This window comes from Staurois parvus, unplaced genomic scaffold (assembly GCF_062004578.1).
Source record: "Staurois parvus isolate SC_StPar_1 unplaced genomic scaffold, SC_StPar_1.0 ptg000049l, whole genome shotgun sequence".
In the NCBI taxonomy this organism is placed as follows: Eukaryota; Metazoa; Chordata; class Amphibia; order Anura; family Ranidae; genus Staurois; species Staurois parvus.
In genome coordinates this window covers 470,479-496,022 of record NW_028317845.1, presented here as the reverse complement: position 1 = coordinate 496,022, position 25,544 = coordinate 470,479, and the positions used below count along the sequence as shown (strand labels likewise).

Genomic DNA, 25,544 nt, shown 5'->3' with positions numbered 1-25,544 from the left:
CAGGCACGTACAGGAGATCAGCTATTGGAGGACGTGCCAATATGTCCTCCGGGGACAAATAGAGGACTGATGTCAGTCAATAGTCTTCTAAAATTCACATGATGATGCTGGTCTGCTATATAGTTCATAAGATTTGCCCAAGAAAAAATGATGACAGACGACTCCGGTTGGTAATGTGATGTAGTCATGTGACTCTGGGGGACTTATTCTGCATTACACTGTGTAGGCATGAAACGTGGAAATGCTATGCAATCAAACAGCCTCCATGAGTAGTAGTAGAGTCAAAGAGTTGCTAGTGTGTTCAAGCACACTTACTGAGCTATAGTACTGAAAGTGGCAGAATAATTGCTGTTTTATTGCAAAGGCCCAACTATAACAGATATGAACTGTTACCCAGCTTGGGGTTGAGATTTAGTGTCAGATAGATCAAGTATACTGTATGTAAACCAATGATGTAAAAAAAAGTTCTGAATAGGATTTCAGAAGTTTTCAATGTGTATAATATAATGCAGCAGATTCCAGTGCCAGAGTAGTTGGTGTGCAAGGAGGGAGTTAGAAAATAAAAAATGAAAATGAAATTTGGAGCAGATAACACCCTTGTTGAATCAACAACATCAAATAATGTAAAAATAATATAAATGTGCAGCACTCCTTCTTAAAACATATAAGGCCTCATGCACACTGGTTTACTTTAAACACTGTTTCTCCTTATCGTAGATAAAAATGCACCTAAGCCGCATTTTTTTCAAACACATTTAGGAGCATTTAGCTGTGTCTGGGTGTTTATCTATTTAATTGGTCAGAATTTTAATTTATTCTGCCCACTGAAATGAATAAATACTCAAGCGCTAAATGCACCTAGTGGTTAGACGTATTTAAATGTACTTAGTATTTTTTATACCCAAAACCTGATTCTTCTGTGTTCAGGAAAAGGAGCTTTGACTGCTTCTAAATACTGCTGTTCCTTAACTCCTCTACAATCCTACTGTATGTGTGCATGGACAAAAAATGTCAAAAGCCTCAAAATTGTCAGTTTAGGAGCAGCAGTGTGCATGAGGCCTAACCATTACATAACTCAACAAACCAACTATTTCTTGCAAGTGTAAAATTAATAATGGGTGATATCAAAAGCCCCTTGTATAAATTGCATCATTCATATACACTCACCAGCCACTTTATTTGGTACACTTGGTCATTTGTTTGGTAACACAAATTGCTAATCAGCAAATCACATGGCAGCAACTCAATGCATTTACATATGTAGACGTGGTGGAGATGACTTGCTGAAGATCAAACTGAACATCAGAATTTGGAAAAAAGGGGATTTAAGTGACTTTGAACGTGGCATGGTTGTTGGTGCCAGACAGGCTGATCTAAGTATTCAAAAACTAATGATGTACTGGGATTTTCACACACAACCATCTCTAGGGTTTACATAGAATGGTTTGAAAAAAGAAAATATCCAGTGAGTGGCAGTTGTGTGGACAAAAATGCCTTGTTGTTGTCAGAGGTCAGAGTAGAATAGGCAGACTGGTTGCTGTGACATTCAGCTGGTAGGGTCAGAATTTGGCATAAACAACATAAAAGCATGGATCCATCCTGCCTTGTATCAATGGTTCAGGCTGGTGGTGGTGTAATGCTGTGGGAGATATTTTCTTGCACCAGCAAGGTGTACCTAATAAAGTACCTAATAAAGTGGCCAGTGAGTGTATACAAATACCATAAAATGACCAAATAAATCATACAGTGAAAATAATCAAATCATGCATATAGTCTGTGCAAAAAACATAAACAGCCACATAGCACAGTCCATAAAAAAGACAATCCCAAAATATATGCATGATTTGAGGATTTTCACTGTATAATTTTTCTTCAATATTTTATGGTATTTATATTTATGATACAATTTTGTATTTTTTGTCAAAAAGCATTTTATTGAAACAATTTCATATATACAAAACAGCATGTTCCAGAACGTTCAGAGTCATAATGAGACTATACTGTTACAATGGGGTTTCAAAGGTTTCAAAGGTACAGTACTCAACAGCATATCATAGGAATACTAGTCAAAATCCATGCCCTACACAGAGTCACTGAGAATTACCCCGCCATCCTGCTGCGCAGTTGAGGCAGGCTACGTCTGAAGACAGTAGGATACAATAGATAGAGTGATACAATTTAAGGTGCTTTTTATCATCCAATATTTATTTTACAGTTGCAAGAAATTATTGGTATGTTTATATTGTTTGTATTGTTTTACAATGTGTTATGTAAGTGTTACACATTTTAAGAAGGAGCTTTGGACATTTCTATAATTGTTTTTAAATTATATTTAAACAGGGTGTTAGGTTTACATTAGGAAGGGTTAGTGTATGTTTTGGGGTTACAGTGTAGACTATTATGAGTGGGCCTTAGGGTAGGGTATAGCTGTCTACTCAGGCAGCTCTTTAACTGTAGTGCCAGAACACTGCTGGCCCTAAAAGTTAACATACAAAAACTTGACAAACAGGTTGCACCCCACTGGCTACACAGACATTGATTTGAATTAGACACCTTGACACAGCATTGTGCCTATATAATGCATACAGTTACTTAAAATGGATATGCCCCAAGAGAATTCATTTCTGCAATCAGTGCAGTGACTGATTATGTAGCTGCATGTTCTTTTGTCAGATTGGTGATTTACTGCTTGTCCTTGAATTTTTTTTGTGTGACAGATTTTCAATCTGTTGTCTACATACTGTAAATCAGTTCATAAGTATCAGTTACTCAATGTTATGCATGCTTCTTCTTATTTGTATAGCTTTTTTCCCTCAAATAATATTTTTTGTCCTAGTCGCTCGGTACCAGTCTACGAATTCAAACTTATCTCAGCTCAGCAAACCCATGGCCTCGGTTGAGCAGGCCATTAGTGCCTCCTATAAACAGGCCAGTATGAATCATTTATAGTAGGCTTCCCAGCAGAATAGTGTGTAGTATTATAGCGTTAGCTTCTTACCTTCCCCTGCTCACCTCTACCCACTGTCTTGACTTTAAGTCACAGTTATTTATCCATGAAGTTAACATTTGTGTTTCATTTTTAGTCTCTGTGTTATCATTTAGGCCTGGTTCACATTAGTGTGATGAGTTTTGAATGCAATTTGAAATGAGATACATAGAAGGTGCTGTGCACTTTTTGTTTGTGGGTGGCTTGCGATTGTCATGCGATTTTAGTGCTGTGTGGTTTTGGACATGATTTTATGGCTTGGGGCTACTACTACTATTGCTACTGTCCTGGACATGAGGAGAATACATTAGCAAAAAACTCACCAAAATCGCATTAAATGGACATGTACATGAGTTTTCAATACATTTCCATTTAAATCTAAGGGCCACAAAATTGCACTGCATTGCACCAAGGTAACACAGGATCCTTCCAAAAACCTACATCACACTCGTGCTGCATTGATGTGAACAGCCACCATTGAAAACAATGCTATTTCTATTGTCATGCAATTCGGTGTGACTCAAGTCGCATAATTGCACCAGTGTGAACCAGGCCTTAAATATGCTTTGATTACAGCAGCATATTTTTAACTTGGATATATGATTCACCTCTCGCTACCTATTCTTGGTGTAGAACCATAAGCAAATAAAATAGTTTATATGAGTAGTGGCATCCTTGCCATTGTTATTTGTTAAGAATATAGGTAAAAGCCAAGCCTAACAAGCCCATGGCCATTCATAAGTTGTAATGTTGCAGAGTAGGGCCAAATAAAATATTCAGTTAATCATAACGTTTAATAAATTCTCAGTATATTCACAGTTTAAAGTGTTACTAAACCCAGGACCCTGCATTCACTATATCTGGTCTCCCACAGTACACCAAACATGGAAGTGAAATTATTTTAGTAAATATAAACTGCTAAATGCCTTTTCTAATCAGCAATTAGAGCAGTCTTGTGACTTCAGTAGAGCACTGGTTAAAGCTTGTAGAAGTAGTTTTGTTTCTGCTGTAGGAGGATGCAAAACCCCTGACCTCTGTCTGGACAGTGCTGATTGGCCATGTATGATCACATGCACTCTCCCAAGAAAAAAAAAAAACCCTCTAGCAATACACATTAAACTGAGCATGTGCACGTGACTATGGGTTCAGTCTGTCTTATCAGGAGATAAGATGTGGACATTTCAACAAGAGGAGGGGCAGAGAAGAAAGGCTCAAACTGCCTTTTTACACAATGCAGAGGATTACCCCTTAGGTTCCACAGTGAGTATAACAAGCATGCTTTACTGCATATACAGACTGATTTTACTGTTGTGGGTTTAGTAACACTTTAATTTCTGTGTTTGGCTGTTAAGAGCTATTGCACAGTGCACATGGTTTTATGCTGCAACTGCTAGTGTGATTAGTCATCCTAGTAGGAATTTAATTACTGCACCCTCAGACTGCTGTTGCAGAATTATAAGAATACATTGTAGAGGTAATACCATTAAAGTTTTAACAGATGTGTACCTAAAACTGGACAAGAATTTAAACTGACATTGGTGGATATGCCAAATAATTTGAAATCTAATTTTTTTCATGGGGATACTTAAAGCGGCAGTAAACTCTTCCTAGAAAAACAAATACCGGTCCCACCTGCAAGTTAATGCCATAATGTGCTAGTATGCACCGCATATTGCAGACTTTCCTTTTGTTGCATGTTTCCATTAACATAGCATAACTTTGAGCCCCCATTCGCACCCATGCAACTTGTCATGCGATTTGACAGTTCAGATTGCATGATATGTCACACCCTATTATTCGCAATAGAACCGTTCGAATGCATGAAGGTAAAAAGCTTGAGCCTTTAAAACCACTTTAATCTTATTGAATATTAGGATTCCCAAAAAGCCTTGAGCATCAAGAGAACGCATGTCATGTAAGAGACAGAAATCTTGAAATTCAAACTCACTCTGATGGCATTCAGAATTATGTGAAATTTGTGAGGGATTCAATGATTCATTGTGTAAAAAGTGTTTTTTGAGGGTGAGGCGTCATGCAAAATTGTTTACATCAATGAGTGTGAAAAATAAATCAAAATCCTGTGAAGGTGCGAAATTTAATCCTCTTGATAATACTGCTTGTTCTTCAGCCAACAAGCATAATCAGAGTAATTGAGAACCAGATTAATTGTGGACTGAGAGTGTTTCTTGACAGTCCAGCGTTTCTTTCTTATTCTGTTCTTTTGGAAAAACGTTTTTGACACCCCCCCTTTGGTATTTTTTTTGGCTTGGGGGGAGTTGCTGTCTTCTGAGAAGGTATCCTTCAGTTTTCTCTTTCTATCCTTAGTGCCAGATGCAGGTGCAGAGGCAGAGGCAGCTGTAGCCTCCCCTTCAGTATCTGACAAACTGACTCTCTTGGGATTGGTTATCGGTGTGGAAGACGTCAATAAGGATGGATTGTTTGGATTTACCTGAAATGTTAGATCTATTCTGTAGTTATCCACTTGTATACCATGCCCTCCTCATAATCTGATTTGTCTCTAAGAAATTTAGATCTTTTTTGTTTGCAATATGTCTTCTAGGTCATTTTCATTTCTCTTGCTTGAAAATCGGGCTGGGTGCGAAACCTCTCCAAATTGTACTAGCACTGTGATTTCATTTGTTAGGGCTTCAAGGCATTGTTTCTTGTGTTCCACAATTAATTCATTAGTTAGAAAGAAGTCTTATCCAATACCTGAGTCCAACTGGTTCTGAAGGCTTCATCCTCAATCTAAAAAGATAGGAGCTTTTTTAACAAGCAGTATTATCAAGAGGACTGAGTTCTCTTGACTCTCAAGGCTTTTCAGAAATCCTACTATCCTATAAGATTAAGACTCCAGAACATTTGGATGTCACCTCAGCTCAATGGTCCGATTTCTATCCAGTACAGTCCAGAGGTGAAAATCTAGACTTGTTTAAAAATTAGTTAAACAATCTCTTTGGCACGGGAAATAAAGAAGTCTCTGAGATATGATGGATCCAATCTGAACCAGAAAGAGAAGAGAATTCTTCAATCATTAAAATATAATTTGAAAATCACTATTAAGGAAGCAGATAAAGGGGGTGCAATTGTAGTATTAAACACAATTGATTACCATCGAGAGGCACTGCGACAACTATCTGATCCACAATTATACTAGTCCCTTACAACAAATCCCACTCCTCTATATAAACAACAATTAGAATGCGTCATAGAAGAAGCCATTTACCTGAACATTTTAAAATCAGAGGAGGCAAAGAAATGAGTGCCTGGATATCTAGTAACACATATTTTCCACCATTTACCCAAGGCACACAAGACTGAAGTACCCCTAAAAGACCTATAGTTGCCAGTATAGGCTTCTTCAGTGAACCTTTGGGAAATCTCATGGATAATGTGCTTCAGCCATCGGTGACCCATTTGCCTTCTTACATTCAGGACACGAAACACATCATGCAGGCTTTAGAGAATTTCCCCTGGATGGATAACCTGAAATGGCTCACCTGTGATGTATGGTCATTCTATTCCTGCAGTCAACTTAGTCTAGACCTTCAAGCTTTGAAATATCATATGGATTTATATGTGGAGTATGACCAAGAAATGAAGTGTTTTTTCTTGGAAAGTGCCTCCTTTCTGTTGAGACACAACGTCTTTATATTTGATCAGAAACAAGGAGCCTCAGTGGGAGCCAGGTTTGCACCCATATATGCCAATCTCTACATGGGCAGTTGGTAAAAACAGTTCATCTTCAGTAAATCCTTATAAACATCTGGTAAAACATACTTTCGTTATATAGATGACCTGATCTTCATTGTAGACAGGGATTTGTCATTTGAAGAATTTTTCATGTATTTGAATATCAACACATTAAATCTAAGGTTTACAGGAGAACAGAAATCGAATGCAATCAACTAAATGGACATTACTCTACAGGGCTCTCTTCAATCACAGCGTTTGAAAATTACAACATTCAGAAAACGGACATCTAAAAATTCCATACTTCACGCATCCAGTTCTAATCCTCGACACGTTATTCATGCTATTCGCAAAGGACAATTCACCTGCCTGAAGAGAAACTGCTCTTTTACGAAAGACTTTGAAACTGAGGCCAAACAGATGGATAATATGTTTCTTGAACTAGGCTATAACAAACATGTAGTCAGTCAAGCTTATCAGTCGATGACTAATATATCCAGTAAAATACCTCCTTAGTGACAGCAAGGCCTCTAGCTCAAGAAAGAAAACTAAAGTAGCTACTACATCTCTAGTATTTCAACACAGTATAGCAACCAATGGGAGTATAAGATGCATTATCTCTTGATATTTACCAATATTACAAGGTGACCTGGATTAGAACACCATTTAATCTGAAAATGTGAAGTTTGTGGCCAGGAGGGCAGAAACAATTGGTAACATAGTCTCTCCTAGTCTTTCTCTAAAAAAAAACAAGCACACTTGGCTACATACAACAGTTTTTTTTAAATGTAATACCACTCACTGTTGATTGCTGGGGACCCTGATACTGTCACATCTTGTGCAAACGGCACTGACTACAACATCAAACAACTTGTCAATTGCCATACTCGGTACGTAATTTTTGTAATTACCTGCTCGATATGTAATATACAATATGTGAGTTGTACCACAAGATGTCTATGTGACAGAATGCAAGACCACCTATACGTTATAAAGACCAGAAAAGACACAAATATTTCCAAACATTTCAAACTGCACCATAACTCAGATACCAGCTCTCTTAAGGTTATAGAGTGCATAGATTCCCCTTCCAGAGGTAGAGATCAATTTTCTCTTCTCTGTAAAAGAGAAGTTTTTTGGATCTTCATACTTGAAACCAGATACCAAAAGGATTACATTTTGAGTGGGATGTTACCCACTACTATGAATAGCATAGTCTTTAAAGTAGTTTTCTTTTCCATTCTTCCCGTCGATTTCTTTCCAAAATTTTTCTATTGTCTTTTTCATGTCCAAAATTATGTCCCTGATTTGGACAACAGAGCTTTGGTTTTAAGATTTTTTATTTTTCACACTCGCTTGTTTTACTTCAATTGATCTTTTTGTTTCTTGCTTTTTGTTTGTTATTGTATTGAATAAAGAATGTTTTTTTATTTTACATTTTTTTTACCCACTTTTTCATGTTTTTTATCTTTATTATTTTTTTCAACATTTACTCATTTTCTCATACACATTCTTCTTATGTTTATCAGTCTCATTTTTATTTCTTCTTATACACTATATTGCCAAAGGTATTGGGACACCTGTCTTTACACGCACATGAAGTTTAATGGCATCCCGGTCTTAGTCCGTAGGGTTCAATACTGAGTTGGCCCACCCTTTGCAGCTATAACAGCATTTGTGAGGTCAGGCACTGATGTCAGACAAGAAGGCCTGGCTCGCAGTCTCCGCTCTAATTCATCCCAAAGGTGTTCTATCAGGTTGAGGTCAGGACTCTGTGCAGACCAGTCAAGTTCCACCACCCCAAACTCGCTCATCCGTGTCTTTATGGACCTTGCTTTGTGCACTGGTGCACAGTCATGTTGGAACAGGAAGGGGTCATCCCCAAACTGTTACCACAAAGTTGGGAGCATGAAATTGTCCAAAATTTCTAGGTATGCTGATGCCTTAAGAGTTCCCTTCACTGGAACTAAGGGGCCAAGCCCAACCCCCGAAAAAAGGCCACACCATAATCCCCTCTCAACCAAACTTTACACTTGGCACAATGCAGTCAGACAAGTACCATTCTTCTGCCAAACCCAGACACGTCCATCGGCCAGACAGTGAAGCACGATTGGTCACTCCAGAGGCGGCGTGCTTTACACCACTGCATCCAACGCTCTGCATTGTACGTGGTGATGTAAGGTTTGGATGCAGTTGCTCAGCCATGGAAACCCATTCCATGAAGCTCTCTATGCACTGTTGTTGTGCTAATATGAAGGCCACATGAAATTTGGAGGTCTTTATATATTGACTCTGCAGACAGTTGGCGACTTCTGCACACTGTGCACTTCAGCATGCACTGACCCCGCTCTGTCATTTTACGTGGCCTACCACTTCGTGGCTGAGTTGCTGTTGTTCCCAGTTGCTTCTACTTTGTTATAACACCACTAACAGCTGAGCGTGGAATATTTAGTAACAAGGAAATTTCACGGAAGGACTTATTGCAACCTATCACAGTAGCACGCATGAATTCACTGAGGTCCTGAGAGCGACCCATTCTTTCACAAATGCTTGTAGAAGCAGTCTGCATGCCTAGGTGCTTGATTTTATACACCTGTCGCCATGGAAGTGATTGAACACCTGAATCCAATGATTTTGAGGCATGTCCCAATACTTTTGGCAATATCATGTATATTTCTCTGTTTTTCAGTTTTAGTCTCATTTTATAATATATTTTTGTGTTATATAGTTTTTTTCTACAGTTTTTCTTCTTTTTTTTATTTTGTTTTCATACAGTGATTAATTTTCTTTATTTATTATTATTTTCATTCACATTTTTTTCTTCATTTTTTCTTTTCTGCTTTTGTTACTTAGTTTTTTTCTTGTTATTTTTAATTAATTTCTATTTATCCTCCTGTTTCTTTCATACATATGCACACACCTGCTTGTGTTTCACATTTATTATCATCACAACCAATGATGTATATATTCTCTGGCGCTCTGTATCCTCCTCATTTCTGTGACCAAGCCCCAGTGGGCAAGGTGAAACATATCAGAGGGTGTGGCTGAAGCGGCGGCTGTGGCCATCATATCCTATACATACCGGACTCACAGGGCTGGTTAGAGCAGCATTCGTCCTAACACGGAGTAACTGGAAGCATTCTGAGACGCTGCTGCTTCTCTCCATATACCAGCGGGATTACTCACTTTCAGCTTCCAGCTTGGAGCGACTCCACAAGGTCTTTTTTTACAGTCTGTTTCTTCACAAGGTCTTTTCTACAGTCTAACAAAGAGTTACGAAATTATGAACCGCCCTCCTGCAATGTATGTTAATGATGAGTAAAAAAAAATATAAATATATATATATATATTTATTTTATTTTTTTACATTTGCTGTGTGAATAGGAACACATAACAAACATATAGTAGGGTTTTGTCAAATTTGACTGCAAACTGTATGTTTAGAAGAGTTCTTGAACAGTAGCTATGCACCATGTCGACAAAGAAAAAGCCTGGGAACGGCACTCACGTAATGCTGGGTCCTTCTCTACAAAGGAAGTAAAAGAAGGGACACTCTTTTGTACTATACATTCACTTCCACACAGAACTACAGTACCTGTATTGTTAAAATGTCTGCACCATACCAAGGTACCTGCATTGGAAGAACCACAATTCAAGTCAGTTAAGGAAAGATTTTAAATACACTGGCTATGTAATGTATTATCCTCTGAGTAGTATGAAATTTACATAAGAATAAAGATTAAAAATAAAGATTCATACCATGCGTGCAGAAAGTAGGATAGGTTTTTTGAGGGCCATGAATGGAAATCTCTTTGATCTTTATTACACCAAGTTATTTACAATTGCACACATGCAATTACAGGTTGTCCTTTGATTGCCATTTACATGGTCTGGAATTAACAAAATGCATTATAGAAAATAAATTCATTTGTTTTCTTTATGGATGAAGACAGTTTATAGCTCAATCTTACCTAGAAGTAGACACCAGATTTTAGCAAGCAAGACGTTCTGTGAGTTTGGAATCATATGTGATGTTAAACATTACGGCACAAATTTGTGCATCACTGAATTTTAGTTCAATGTATACTCATTGCAGTTTACTAAAGAATGGTAGCGCTTTTCTAAATAAATTGTGACTTTTTGTTTGGATTGTGTAATGCTTATGTGCTTGTTTATGTTGTGTTCTTTTATCTATTTGTGTTTAATTTTGCAAGTCCTTATCTAGGCTAGTACTGTTTGGCAAGGTCTTTTTGTTCGAATTTTATGCCTGATCAGGCAAAACATAATTCATATTTCAATATTTTAACTAGGCTTTGGTTAAAGCCCTTTTCAGTTTTTGTCTGTTTCTCAAAGCTTGAAATAATTCTTTGAAAATTCCAAAACTGCATAAAATGTAAAAATCTTCTTCAGAAGTAGGCTACTTTAACTCATTAATGAAGTGCAAAAGCAAAGAAACATTTGAATATGCCTATACAGGCAGTCCCCGGGTTGTGAACAAGATAGGTTCTGTAGATTTGTTCTTAAGTTGAATTTGTATGCAAGTTGGAACAGATAAATTTTTTAAGTGTAACTCCAGCCAAAAAATTATTTTTAAGTTTTGTATAGCATAGGGAAGTAGGGAAGGGTAACGGCCATGCACTGATGTGGAATTACTAACAGGTCTACCAGACAGTAGGTGGTGAGCAGCAAGATGGCCACCTAGTGGATTCCGGGACCAGCATGACGTCACGTTGCCTCCGTTCTTACGTACAAGTCATATGTAAGTCAGATGTTTACAACTTGGGGACTGCCTGTATACGATTTTTTGTTAAAGTGGTTATAAACCTCAGAGATAAAATATGAACAAATTATATCCCTGTATAGTGTGTACTTGTCTCAATTAAGAGCACTAAGTGTAATTTCTGTCTGCTGCTTTATTCCACTGCTTTCTGCATGCGTCAGTTCTGACGAGTTCTCCTGATGCCAAGAGAAAAATAGTGATGGGAGGGACCTCCAGCTCTGGAAGGCAGTGTGTCACTTCCCTCAAATCAGCTTTCAGAGCTCTCCTTACTGAGCTCTCCACCCCTTTTTTCTGAACTCTCAGACAAGCTTTAAAATGTAGTATTTTGAATGGATGTAGAGAAGAAAAGACTGCAGATAGACAAGTACAATTTATGTAGGAAGATTTGTTTCATCTCTGTGTATCACCTGAGGCCAGTCACTTCACTTCACATATGTAAGGGTTTACAACCACTTTATTTTTTCTTTTTAACTTGTATTTTACTTTCACTCTTTTTGCACAAATGTTTGCTGCATACCATGTGAAACATAGTCCAAAAGTATCAAGCCTACACCACATTACTAGCCTATGAGTACCTAAAATGTACTCATACTATAGTCAAATTCACTTGGAGTAGTAAGTGGTTTATAAAGTACATGGTTTATAATACGAAGAAAAGATAAATCTGCCTATAATCTGAAAACAGGGAGAACATGTGTGGCTTGAAACTACTTCTATAAGCAAAGTGCCCATCGGTGCAGTGGTTCAAGATTCTCACAATGGAGAGACAATGCTTGAAGATGATGATGGCAAGGTAAGTGCTCTGTCTATTCACTCAGTCTGTCTATCTATTCATAGTTTGCATAACATAGTTTGTATTCCAATAAAATGTAACTTTTTAGTTCCATTTTTAGTCTTGAATGGAGTAGTGGGAGATTTTTTCTCTGCTCAGCAAATGAAGAAAATGTCTCTAGCGTGCACATAGACAGCAGTAAAATAATACAACAATTTCAAGCCCTTTCTACTCTACTAAAAAGGGTTTTGTCTTTTTTTATTCTATTGGTGTTATGTCTCTGTCCCAAATGGAGAAGTTCCCATCATTTCCCAACAGAAACACAGACAACAATAAAAAAAGTTGATTTTTATAAATCCTTTCCTGCTCTATAACAAACAAAAATGAAAATTGGCTGCAGTTCCACAATAACTTTTGTGAACAGAGCTATGAGCAGCCCTACACAGATAGCTGTACATACTCTAAAAAGAAGTGTTATGAATTTTTAAAACACCACTGACATTTGTGTACATCAGTGAGGCTTTTGAAGTGAAATTGAAAGTAAAATGTAAGCTAATATGTAGTCTGAAAAATTAGTTTGGTGTTCATATGTGAACTATGTTTCTGACTAAGAGTAGTCCATACTGAGTTGAGTGCAGTCACCATCTACAGTGGGGCAAAAAAAGTATTTAGTCAGCCACCAATTGTGCAAGTTCTCCCACTTAAAAAGATGAGAGAGACCTGTAATTGGCTTCATAGGTAGACCTTAACTATGAGAGACAAAATGAGAAAAAAAAATCCAGGCAATCACATTGGCTGATTTGGAAAGAATTTATTTTGCAAATTATGGTGGAAAATAAGTATTTGGTCAATATCAAAAGTTCATCTCAATACTTTGTTGGCAATGACAGAGGTCAAACGTTTCCTGTAAGTCTTCACAAGGTTGGCACACACTGTTGCTGGTATGTTGGCCCATTCCTCCATGCAGATCTCCTCTAGAGCAGTGATGTTTTGGGGCTGTCGCTGGGCAACACGGACTTTCAACTCCCTCTCAAGGTTTTCTATGGGGTTGAGATCTGGAGACTGGCTAGGCCACTCCAGGACCTTGAAATGCTTCTTACGAAGCCACTCCTTCGTTGCCCGGGCGGTATGTTTGGGATCATTGTCATGTTGGAAGACCCAGCCACGGTTCATCTTCAATGCCCTTGCTGATGGAAGGAGGTTTGCACTCAAAATCTCACGATACATGGCCCCATTCATTCTGTCCTGTACATGGATCAGTCGTCCTGGTCCCTTGCGGAGAAACAGCCCCAAAGCATGATGTTGCCACCCCCATGCTTCACAGTAGGTATGGTGTTCTTTGGATGCAACTCAGCATTCTCTCTCCTCCAAACACGACGAGTTGTGTTTCTACCAAACAGTTCTGTTTTGATTTCATCTGACCATATGACATTCTCCCAATCCTCTTCTGGATCATCCAAATGCTCTCTAGCAAACGTCAGATGGGCCTGGACATGTACTGGCTTAATCAGGGGGACATGTCTGGCAATGCAGGATCTGAGTCCCTGGCGGCGTAGTGTGTTACTGATGGTAGCCTTTGTTACGTTGGTCCCAGCTCTCTGCAGGTCATTCACTAGGTCCCCTCGTGTGGTCCCGGGATTTTTGCTCACCGTTCTTGTGATCATTTTGACCCCACGGGGTGAGATCTTGCGTGGAGCCCCAGATCGGTGCAGGTCTATAATTTTGTTTCTGGTGTCCTTTGACAGCTCTTTGGTCTTCACCATAGTGGAGTTTGGAGTGTGACTGTTTGAGGTTGTGGACCGGTGCCTTTTATACTGATAACAAGTTCAAACAGGTGCCATTGATACAGGTAATGAGTGCAGGACAGAGGAGCCTCTTAAAGAAGAAGGTACAGGTCTGTGAGAGCCAGAAATCTTGCTTGTTTGTAGGTGACCAAATACTTATTTTCCACCATAATTTGCAAATAAATTCTTTCCAAATCAGCCAATGTGATTGTCTGGATTTTTTTTCTCATTTTGTCTCTCATAGTTGAGGTCTACCTATGATGCCAATTACAGGCCTCTCTCATCTTTTGAAGTGGGAGAACTTGCACAATTGGTGGCTGACTAAATACTTTTTTGCCCCACTGTATATGGATACTTTGGCAACCTGGAAATGGGCTGGGCTTTCATAGTCTATGCTATACTACACTAAATGGCCAAATGTTTGTGAGCCACTGACAATCACACCTACATTACACCCAGTAGACCTGGGAGCTGGTGGTATCAGTGGTTGTGCTGAAGGGGTCACTTCAGACAATTTTCTCTTCTCAATGACCTACATTTTGCATCCATTTGACCTCTATATTTTAATTATGTGGTATACATTTTCAATAATTAGTACCTGATAAAGCATAAATTAACATAAAGTCTAAGTTGCATCAAGTTTAACAAGAATGATGATAAATATGAGTAAATGTTTTGCATATCAGACAAGGGTTCTGCATGGGTGTTTTAAATAAATCACTTGGGTACCAACAACCCTCATTTATCACAAATTTGTAATATGGTGTAACCCCACTATTGTTCCGATATGCAGTATATCACACCTAGTATGAACTGTTAAAATTTTATCCAAAGTTTATTGTTGAATAAAGATCATAATAAAATCATTTTGTTATTGATGCTTACAAACATTCAAGTATGTGCATACATTTTTAATCCTACCTTCTTAGTCTCTCCTATCCAGTTGTATGACTGTTATACAAAATGTCACCTATAATTTACATGTTAACATGTCCCACTTAATGCAATGGGGTAACCCAAATAAGTAAAATCATTATCTTTACAGTTGGCAAGAGTTGAGAAGTGTTAAAACCACTAATAGGTTTTCATGGCTGTCTAGGTCCCCATTGAGTAGCTGTCTCCTCACTTTTTGTTCACTCATCAGGAAAGGTAAAGGGAAAATCTTTCCAACATGGATACAATAAAAATGACAAAGTTAGAACATCAGCCAACATTATATATCCTCTTAATTTCCAGTTTGGTCACTGAGATAAGAAGTGACTGAAAATCTATCTAACAGGGACACAGATAGCAATAACAACCAATAATGTTCTAGTTTTTGCCCAGTCTATCTAAAACGTGAAAACATTTTTGCTTTAAAGTGGCCTTTTAACCCCAATAATATCCAAAATGCTGTTAATATATTGAATAGTATTTAATATGATTTTGTCTCTCAGGAACACTGGATCTCTGCTCGAAACATTAACAGCATCCATCCCATGCATCCAAGCTCAACCCAGGGAGTGGAAGATATGATCAGACTGGGTGACCTTAATGAAGCTGGTATTGTCCACAACTTGCATATCCGATACAAAGAGAAAAAAATATATGTAAGACACCAAGATTTAGAAATACCTGTGTATCTATAATTACTTGGCAGAGGATAAAAGGCACATTCTTAAAGATACAGGTTTTCAGAAGCAGTAAATGGGCTGGAAATGGTATTGGAGAAATTCCAAGTCAAATAGATTATGTGATATGCTCTATCCAATAAGAAGGTTTATGTTGGATGTATGTAGTGTTGATAATAACTTATCGGTGTTCTAAGGGATGGTCCTTTTTTTTCTACTCTGGAATTTTTATTCTACTATACAGTTCTGTAAAAGTATACTGTATTGCTGTGTGTCTTTTTTCCTGTCTTCCATCTTTTGGCATATGAACATGCTACACTATATTACCAAAAGTATTGCGACACCCCTCCAAATCATTGGATTCAGGTGTTCCAATCACCTCCATGGCCGCAGGTGTATAAAATCAAGCACCTAGGCATGCAAACTGCTTCTACAAACATTTGTGAAAGAATGGGTTGCTCTCAGGAGCTCAGTGAATTCAAGCGTGGTACTGTGATAAGTTGCCACCTGTGCAATGTCTATCCATGAAATTTCCTTGCTACTAAATATTCCACGCTCAGCTGTTAGTGGTATTATAACAAAGCAGAAGCAACTGGAAACAACAGCAACTCAGCCGTGAAGTGGTAGGTCACGTAAAATGACAGCAAATGCTGAATCGCACAGTGAGCAGGAGTCGCCAACTGTCTGCAGAGGCAATAGCTAAAGACCTCCAAACTTCCCGTGGCCTTCAGATTAGCACAACCAAAGTGCATAGAGAGCTTCATGGAATGGGTTTCCATGGCCAAGCAGCGGCAACCATGCCTTACATCACCAAGTGCAATGCAAAGCGTCAAATGCAGTGGTGTAAACCACGCTGCCACTGGACTCTAGAGCAGTAGAGACATGTTCTCTGGAGTAACGAATCACGCTTCTCTGTCTGACAATCCGATGGACATGTCTAGGTTTGGCGGTTGCCAGGAGAACTGTGTTTGCCTGACTGCATTGTGCCAAGTGCAAAATTTGGTGGGAGGGGATTTTTTCTATCAGGGGTTGGGCTTAGCCCCTTAGTTCCAGTGAAGGTAACTCTTAAGGCATCAGCATACCATGACATTTTGTACAATTTCATGCTCCCAACTTTGTGGGAACAGTTTGGGGATTGCCCCTTCCTGTTTTAATATGACTTCACACCAGTGCATAAAGAAAGGTATATAAAGACTTGGATAAGCTAGTTTGGGGTGGAGGAACTTGACTGGCCTGCACAGAGTCCTGACCTCAACACCTTTGGGATGAATTCGAGTGGAGACTGCAAGCCTGACCTTTTCATCTGACATCAGTGCCTAACCTCACAAATGCTCTTCTGAAAGAATGGTTAAACATTCCCATAGACACACTCCTAAACCTTGTGGACAGCCTTTTCAGAAGAGTTGAAGCTGTTATAGCTGCAAAGGGTGGGCCAACTCAATATTGAACCCTATGGACTAATACTGCAATGTCATTAAAGTTCATGTGCTTGTAGGCAGGAGTCCCAATACTTTGGCAATAGCAAAGTAGTGTATTTCGTGGGTTAAAAAAATGTGAGGACACATCTAATGGGTCCTTCATAGACACTGTTTGTTCATTCTTCTACATTTATAAGTAAGGGACAGAAGTTTTGATTTGACATTTAAGAATAAGAGAAATATTTGGTGCACTAAGAAGAAAAAAAACATGTATAATGTGATGGCTAGTATATTAACCACACAAGTAAAGTCCTTAACGTCCAAAGGTGGTTAAGGGATAATTCAACAATGCTTGACTCAGTGGCAGCCAATTCAAAAAAAGCTAGAAGAGACTCTGTGTGAACCATAAAAGAGAGAGAAGCAGCGCCATCTAAGTGCAGCAATATAAGCATATAATGTATTGCCACAAAATTGGCAACTCACAATAGTAATAAAAATAATACAGTTCAAATAATACAAATAATTAAAACTGTGAAAAATTATATATAAAAGTCCAAAGAAAAAAGTCCAATGTCCCAAAAAATTATAATTATTTACTCAAACTTCATAAATTTTCCAGCTTGCTTACATCTTCTGTGAAAAGCATTTTATTGATCCACACTCACCAAATGCTGTGAATTCCCAAACTGGTATAGCTTTGAGATGCAAAAAGGCAAGCCTGCAGGTGGGGTATGCTGTCCTCAGAAATGATATTACTCTTTATGTGATTTCCCACTGACTCTCCTTTCCAGATATTTCCTCATATAGCGATAAACATAAAAGAAAAAGATGCCAATGATATATTGCTATATACCGATAAAAAATGTATTTTATAAAAAATGCCAAAAACACCTTCCTTACACTCACATAAGGTAATTAAGCACCAATTTTCATAGGATTATTTTATCTCCTAAATCACAGATGGTAATCCACCCTTATCTTTCTCCAAGCTCTCATTCCTGGATGGACGGATGGATAGGGGTACTTTATGACCAGCTTGTTACTCTCAAGCCTTCGCTCATGATTCCTCCTTAATTTATCCCGAATGCATTCTCATGGATGGATGAAAAAGATGCAAAAGAAAAATATACCAAAATAGCGTAATACTGTTAAAAACTATTTAATACTCAAGTGATGCTCCAAATGCACTCACATTATCAAGCTGAATAAAAAGCCTTTTTGTATATAAATCAGGACTCCTCAAACTTGTTTCAATAGCCCCTCTGACAAGTCCAGCTAGGCAGACACAATTGATCAGCTTTGACAATGAAGAACTGGCAAACATTGTGGAATCAGACCTCTTTGCCCACACTAAAGATGGCCCCGGGAAACGCCGCATCAGCGTGCGTTCCACTAACCGGAAGTGAAGTCACGCATACAGAGTTGGAAACGGAAGTTACGTCAATGTGTTTCGCCTTCCCACAAGGCGAGGTCATGGACCACAATACTCACAATAGTATTAGTCAAATGAGCGCTTATCAAATTGGTGTCAACCGCTGTGCAACTCCTGGCCAGTCCTGCTGCAGGCAGGTCTCCAAAGCACTGCCCCTGGCTGTGGTGGTGGTTCCCAGTACTTTATGGTTGGTGTGGATCATCAGGGCAGGCGGGAGTGATGTCAGCTCAAGGTACAGCAGCAGTAGGCGTGGTATGCGTTCGGAGCATGTATGCTCCTTCATCAGGCCATAGAGGGGGCATAAATTGGCAAATGATAGTGGAGGACTATAGGGCCCAGCCAACTCATGGAGAGGCCCAAGTGTCATCATAGGTTAGTACAAAAATCTTATCAAGCCTCCCTCTCTTAAACTAATTAGACTAAGCACTCTTAAAGTGTTACTAAACCCAGGACCCTGCATTCACTATATCTGGTCTCCCACAGTACACAGAGCATGGAAATGCAATTATATTAGTAAATATAAACTGCTAAGAGGGGGACACTGGAAGAAGAGGTGTAACAGAGAAGTCATGATCAAACAGCATTTTTACACAATGTAGAGGATTAACGCCTTAGGTTCCACAGTGAGTATAACAAGCATGTTTTACTGCATATACAGACTGATCTTACTGTTGTGGGTTTAGTAACACTTTAAATTAAAATACTATAAAGAAAATAAACATATAAGGAGGATATTAAGGGAAAATTTTGTAAATTAGGCATGTATTGCAGCTTCAAGACCATAAGGTTCCTGTATGAATAAATAAATAGATATGTGAAAACAAAAATGTTTATACATAGAGAAGTGATTCCATATTATTGAAAATGTGTATACAAGAATTCTAGATGATAATAATAATGCTAGCTGTGACATTTGGGAAAATGAAAATAATGTTGAGCTAGAGAAAATAAATAAAGAATAGAACTATAAGAATCTTGGAAGGATGGCCAGCTACTGGAAATATTAGGAAATGGATGTAACTATGTATAAGCTGAAGCACTAGAGGTATCAAGTGAGTAGGTGTAATTATAGAGTATATGATAATCACTAGCTGGAACAAACAAAGCATATGGTGTACAAACAAACATGTAACGTGGATCAATTATAGTGCCGAAAGAATTAGGGCAAAAAATGGCTCCAAGAGGGGCTGTGGAAACTCCCTATACAATTCCACCGCTAAAAGACTATCAGCTTGCCTACCAAAAAAGGGGAGAACAATGGAGGCATTGCCAAGGAGACACATCCATAAAATATTTAGAGAACTGTGCTGACTTCAAGTTCCTCATTCAGTTCTCCAGGGGCCAAAGTGTCCAAGGTATAGATCCAAAATGTCTCTCTTTCACAGAGACAGAGCGTTCCGCTGTTGGTAGGTCATGCGATGTGAATTCAATGACCCAGACCATCAGACCCTGAGAGGATTTTTGATGAAATTCCAGGAAGTGCCTTAGGACACTGTGTTTGTCAATGCCATCCTCAACAAAACGACAGTGTTCCTCAAACCTCTTCCTGAGGGTCCAGATAGTACGGCCCATGTACAGCAGGCCACATGGATAAAAGAGACAGTAGACTACATATTCAGATGAACAGGTGTGAAACTCAGAAATAAGGTAAATTTTACCTTTCGTGGTAAAGTCTTTTTGTCCATGTCAGACATGCTTGCACATGAGACACCTAGGTTTATTGATTTGACGCTTACATCATCTACCTGCAATTTTCATGCAATATTCAGGAGTAGGGTTGTAGTTCCTATATATTGCTTTACTTTTATTTTTTTGTTTGTGGGGGGGGTGCACATTTCTTTGTCACAATGTAATTACCTGTGTTTCAGACATACACTGGAGCTATCTTGGTAGCTGTTAATCCATATGAGGAACTCCCGTTTTATGGCACTGAACAGATCAAAATGTACAGGAATCGGCGAATTGGGGAACTTCCTCCACACATCTTTGCTTTGGCAGATACTTGTTTCTTCAACATGCAGAAAAATAATAATGACCAGTGCTGTGTTATCAGGTATGCCAGAAGTAATCAGTGTGATTAGTCACAGGGAACTCTATTTAGTCATTTAGTTCAAGTCATCATAACAGTTTAGAATAGAATTAGGTCATTCAAAACCCAGGAATACTATGCAACACAGTAATGCTATACAACTATATCATAATGCTTTGGGGGAGTAGAATTATATTATTGAGTATTCAGCAGGAGAAGATGGAGATTTTCTGTTGTTGTATCAAAGATATGTAAGATGCCAGGTGCTGACACAGCACAACTTTCTCCACCAATATCTACATATGCATATTTCTCTAATAACGTGTACTTTAAATTGTTCACACCAAACCATCTTGTCATATGAAACATTTTAGGGAGTACGATTGGCTAAAAGAGCTCTGTCTTAGAGATGTTAAGTTTATCGAAAGTTGGAAGCCATGGAGAAAAAATGTTTTTCTCTTTGTTTTGTCCCGAAAAAAATAAAATTTTTCAAAAAATTTAAAATTATTCAGTGTGAAGTAAGTTTACAAGTGAAAAGATGTTTTGCTACACTGGGAATGTGAAATGCAGTGTATAATTTTTATACATCAAATAAAAGTACAGCGTATTTAGTAAATAAACTAAACTTGCTTTTTACAATTTGTGATGATCCAGAAGCAGCACAAAGTGTTTCTGGAGTGAGACGTGAAAAGTTACTTGCACTTTCATTATGATCCTCAACACTTAATTATATAAAGCATTTTTTAATGTCTTTTGGGCACCTCTGGCATGTAAGGATCGGTTTTGTCATCCTTGTAGCATTTGGAGAAGAATATTTCTTCTCACAATATTTGCAAATTGAGAGCTTTGCTCTCAGCAGAATTGCACTGTGGAAATGTTTCAAAATTCTAGATGTTGGTATCACCATTTTACTGAAAGAAGGAAAATAAAAACTAATTTAATAACCAGACTATAGATAAACATTCTGCTGTACTTATCCTATCAAAGAACATTAATAGGAATCATTTATAGGTTATGAAAATAAACTAATTTGTCAGACAAATCGGCCCTTTATCTGTCAATTAAGGCCTGAGAGAAGGACAGAAACTATTGTCTACTGTATCCCAACAATCACCCAACTGTAGAAGGTACAAGATGGAGCCCACAAAGAAACTAAACTGGGGCCTTTTCCCCACTGCGCCCCCTAATGGCATAAATGCATATTTCTCTTGTTTGAGAACTGCATTGAGAAGTACAGAGTTACTTGAATTGTATTCCAGGATTTGCTTGTCTTCAGCTGAGATAACTTAATTTAAGACTTTAAATAAATTCTCAAACATCTTTCATTAATATCTTCATGTTATATAGTTTCAATACCATGTCATGGATATATTAGCTATTATTGTAAAAGAGCATAGTCCACACTACTCTTTTTTTCAAGGATTTTTCATCTCTAGTCCTAGGTTATTGTCTACACTTATTTGGTTGAACAGATTTTTATTATTGACAGAGAATGATGAGGATCTGTCATCTTCATTTATGCAGTGGTAAAGATGATTCCATAGGCAGACGAACAATGCTTATATAGAGATGTTGGAATGATATGATAGCAGTAATCTATTAGCCTTGGCCATCATTTTGTTTTTAGGAACTCTATTAGCCAATATCTATTAAAAACCAGGCAGTCTACAAATACAGAAGCTAGTAACATATAACAGATGTGAACAGCTTTCCACAGATTATTTGTTTGGTCTACACTATGTATTTCAGTGGAGAGTCTGGAGCAGGGAAGACAGAGAGTACAAAGCTAATGCTTCAATTCTTCGCACTATCAACTGGGCAGCGTTCCTGGATGGAGCAGCAAATTCTGGAGGCCAATCCTATTATGGAAGGTAAGCAGACTAAATAATTGTGATGCAGAGCAGTGGTCTTAAAGTGGTTGTAAATTTCAGACATGAAATATGAACAAAGCATGTCCCTCTATAGCAGCGGTTCTCAACCTGTGGGTCGCGACCCCTTTGGGGGTCGAACGACCCTTTCACAGGGTTCGCCTAAGACTATCGGAAAACACATATTTCTGATGGTCTTAGGAACCGAGAAACCGCTCCTCTATCCAGGCGGGTCTGCCCACATGCAGATCAGCCCCCCCCATCCTAGAGATGACATGTCCCTGTTCCCGCTCGGCCCGATCTTCCTCTGCCCATTAAATCTATCCCCCTCCCCCGTGTGTTCCGGATGATCGGCACTGTAGCTGCAGCGATCTGGAATGTCATGAGCTGCACATTCTCCTACCCAGGGAAGAGCTGTGTTATAATGAGGAAATGTGAGGCTGTGTGGCTCCCGGAGATGAATTGCTACAATATCCTAGCTGCTGAGCCATGGTCGGCCCTCCCTGAGGCCGCCTCCCATACGTATTCCACTGCACTGCAGGACGCTACAACTCCACGTCTTGTCTCCTCGGAGAACACTCTGTCAGGGAGCGAGGAGCTAGACACACAAGGAGGTGCAATTAAAGGCAGGTTTATTAATATCAAAATAAGACAAGAGTCTATGCAAGTCCAACAGTGGAAATCGTAGCCAAAGCCGGGATCAAGAGCCAGGAAGAATCGTCGCCAGAGCCGGGATCAGGAGCCAGGAAGAATCGTCACCAGAGCCGGGATCAGGAGCCAGGAAGAATCATCACCAGAGCCAGGATCAGGAGCCAGGAAGAATGGTCGCCAGAGCCGGAATCAGGAGCCAGGAAGAATGGTCGCCAGAGCCGGGGTCAGAAGCCAGGAGGAGTCTTAGCCAAAGCCCAGTCGGTATCCAGGAAAGCAATGGGTAGCTAAACAGGAGCTTGCTGCTGTGCCAGAGACAGGGCACGAATGTAATGAACAGCCACAAACAGCAGACTTATATGTGATAAGCCGCCACCTCCTGGGGGAGGAGCTGCAGAGGGCTGAAAGCATAAAGGATGCCACAATGCTTTGCAGACACCTAAGATAAATGCCAGCACATGGAGCAGCACAAGGTCTGAGGAAAGGTAGGACCTTGACACACTCTCAGAATGATGGACTCGGCACAACAGCCTTCTATACCCTGAGCAGCACGGTTGCTAGGTGACGGGGACGCTATGCGCGTGCCTTGTGTGTGACGCTGACGTGGTGGGTGGGCTCTGTGCTGGAGACCGGGAAGCCATACAGCTTACCGACTCTCCTCTCCTAACTCGCTGTAGAATACTGCAAATTTTTTTTTTTTTTTGGGGGGGGGGGGTCGCGACTTAATGACCGAGGACAAATACATACAGCCATGATCTGCATAATCCAATGCAGGGGCATGTAAACAGTAGAAAACTAGGTGTGAGAAGTGTAAGGTGGACAGGATTTTTGGAGGAATGGACAGGGCATAAGGTTATCAGCTGAGGGGGTGGCTCGGTGCCATGAGCGGGACGTATTTTAGAGGATGGATGCTGGGAGTTGAGAGCAGAGATCAGGTGAGCTGGTCATGCATGGGAGCTTATATGGGGGGGTAGCCATCATCATATCCAGTGTCACAGCAAGGATAGTTGTCAGTGAGCAGAAATGCTGTCTGTGTTCAGCCAGACAAGTTGTTCCTCCTGTTCCCACTGTCGTTCTTCCTGCTGACCCCTATCCTTGTTTCATCTGACCCCTGTCCTCCGTCCTGCTGACTCCTGTCCTACTCCCTTCCAACCCCTATACATTGCCCTGCTGACCCCTGTCCCCTGCCCTTCTGACCCCCTATACACTGCCCTACTGATTCCTGTACACTCCCCTGCTGACCCTCCATCCTTTGCCCTGCTGACACCCTGTACACTGCCCTGCTGAGCCCTGTCCTTTAATCTGCTGGCTCCTGTCCTATTCCCTGCTAACCCCTGTATGCTACCCTGCTGGCCTCTGTCCTCTGCCTCGCTGACCCCTGTCCTACTCCCTACTGACCCCTTGTACACTGCCCTAACGATTTTTGTGCTGACTTCCCATCCTCTGCCATACTGACACCCTGTACACTGCCCTGCTGACCCCTGCCCTCTGCTATGCTGACCCTTGCCCTCTGCCCTGCTGACTCCTGTACACTGCCCTGCAAACTAATAGGCTCTGTACACTGCTGTACAAACTACTGATCCTGTCCTTTGTCCTGCTGATCCCCTGTACACTGCCCTGCTGACCTCCCATCCTCTGCCCCCTGACATTTTTTTTTACTCCTGTACACTGCCCTGCAAACTAATAGGCTCTGTACACTGCTGTACAAACTACTGATCCTGTCCTTTGTCCTGCTGATCCCCTGTACACTGCCCTGCTGACCTCCCATCCTCTGCCCCCTGACATTTTTTTTTACTGTACCCCGACATCAGACAGGCTAGATCTGACCCAGTTTACAACCACTTTAAGTCCAAAAACGTTTACTAAGTTTGTTTTACTTTTCAGCCTTTGGAAATGCAAAGACCATCAGAAATGACAACTCTAGTCGTTTTGGCAAATACATAGAAATTCACTTCTCCAAAGACAGTGTGATTGAAGGTGCTCGTATTGACCAATTTCTCCTGGAAAAGTCACGTGTATGCAGGCAGGTCTGTCAGCCCTATACATCATTTATCTACTGCTACCTTATAGTTTGGAAATGACAGAACTATACTATTATGTATAAAAATCTTTCTGAAACTGGTAACACATATTAAAATCTGATTTTACAGTTTCCTTTTGGTTTATCAATAAATATGCTTTTCACCAGAAAAAGGAAAAATGGAGTAGTAAACTTACTAAACATCCTTTTTACAGGTACCACATCCTCTAATTTATATGCTTTAGCAAAGCCCCTCCAAAAAAAAGTATTAGGACTTTAAAGGCACCAGAATTAATAAAATTAAATATAAAACTTTAAAATATTTGTATTATAATGATTAAAATTCAGCATTAAAATCCATCAAACATGTCACTGGAATTATAGATCACATTATACATACTGTATGCATATGTCAAAACATAGTGTACATGAGCTATTTGACATTTTTTGTTATAGATGAAGAAGTAAAAATGAGGTATCCACATTCAACAAGTTTCACAGGTC

The 25,544-nt window shown here is 39.4% G+C and overlaps 1 protein-coding gene across 1 annotated transcript in view; it reads left to right on the top strand.

The window, feature by feature from the left end:
* The window catches only part of MYO7B (myosin VIIB), a 211,668-nt gene that overhangs the window by 13,621 nt on the left and 172,503 nt on the right, over positions 1 to 25,544 (top strand). The window contains exons 3-7 of the mRNA XM_089665566.1: positions 12,145 to 12,252; positions 15,452 to 15,604; positions 20,344 to 20,528; positions 22,254 to 22,375; positions 24,905 to 25,047. Of these exons, the coding sequence (XP_089521692.1) occupies positions 12,145 to 12,252; positions 15,452 to 15,604; positions 20,344 to 20,528; positions 22,254 to 22,375; positions 24,905 to 25,047 (711 nt within the window). The remainder of the gene's footprint in view (positions 1 to 12,144; positions 12,253 to 15,451; positions 15,605 to 20,343; positions 20,529 to 22,253; positions 22,376 to 24,904; positions 25,048 to 25,544) is intronic.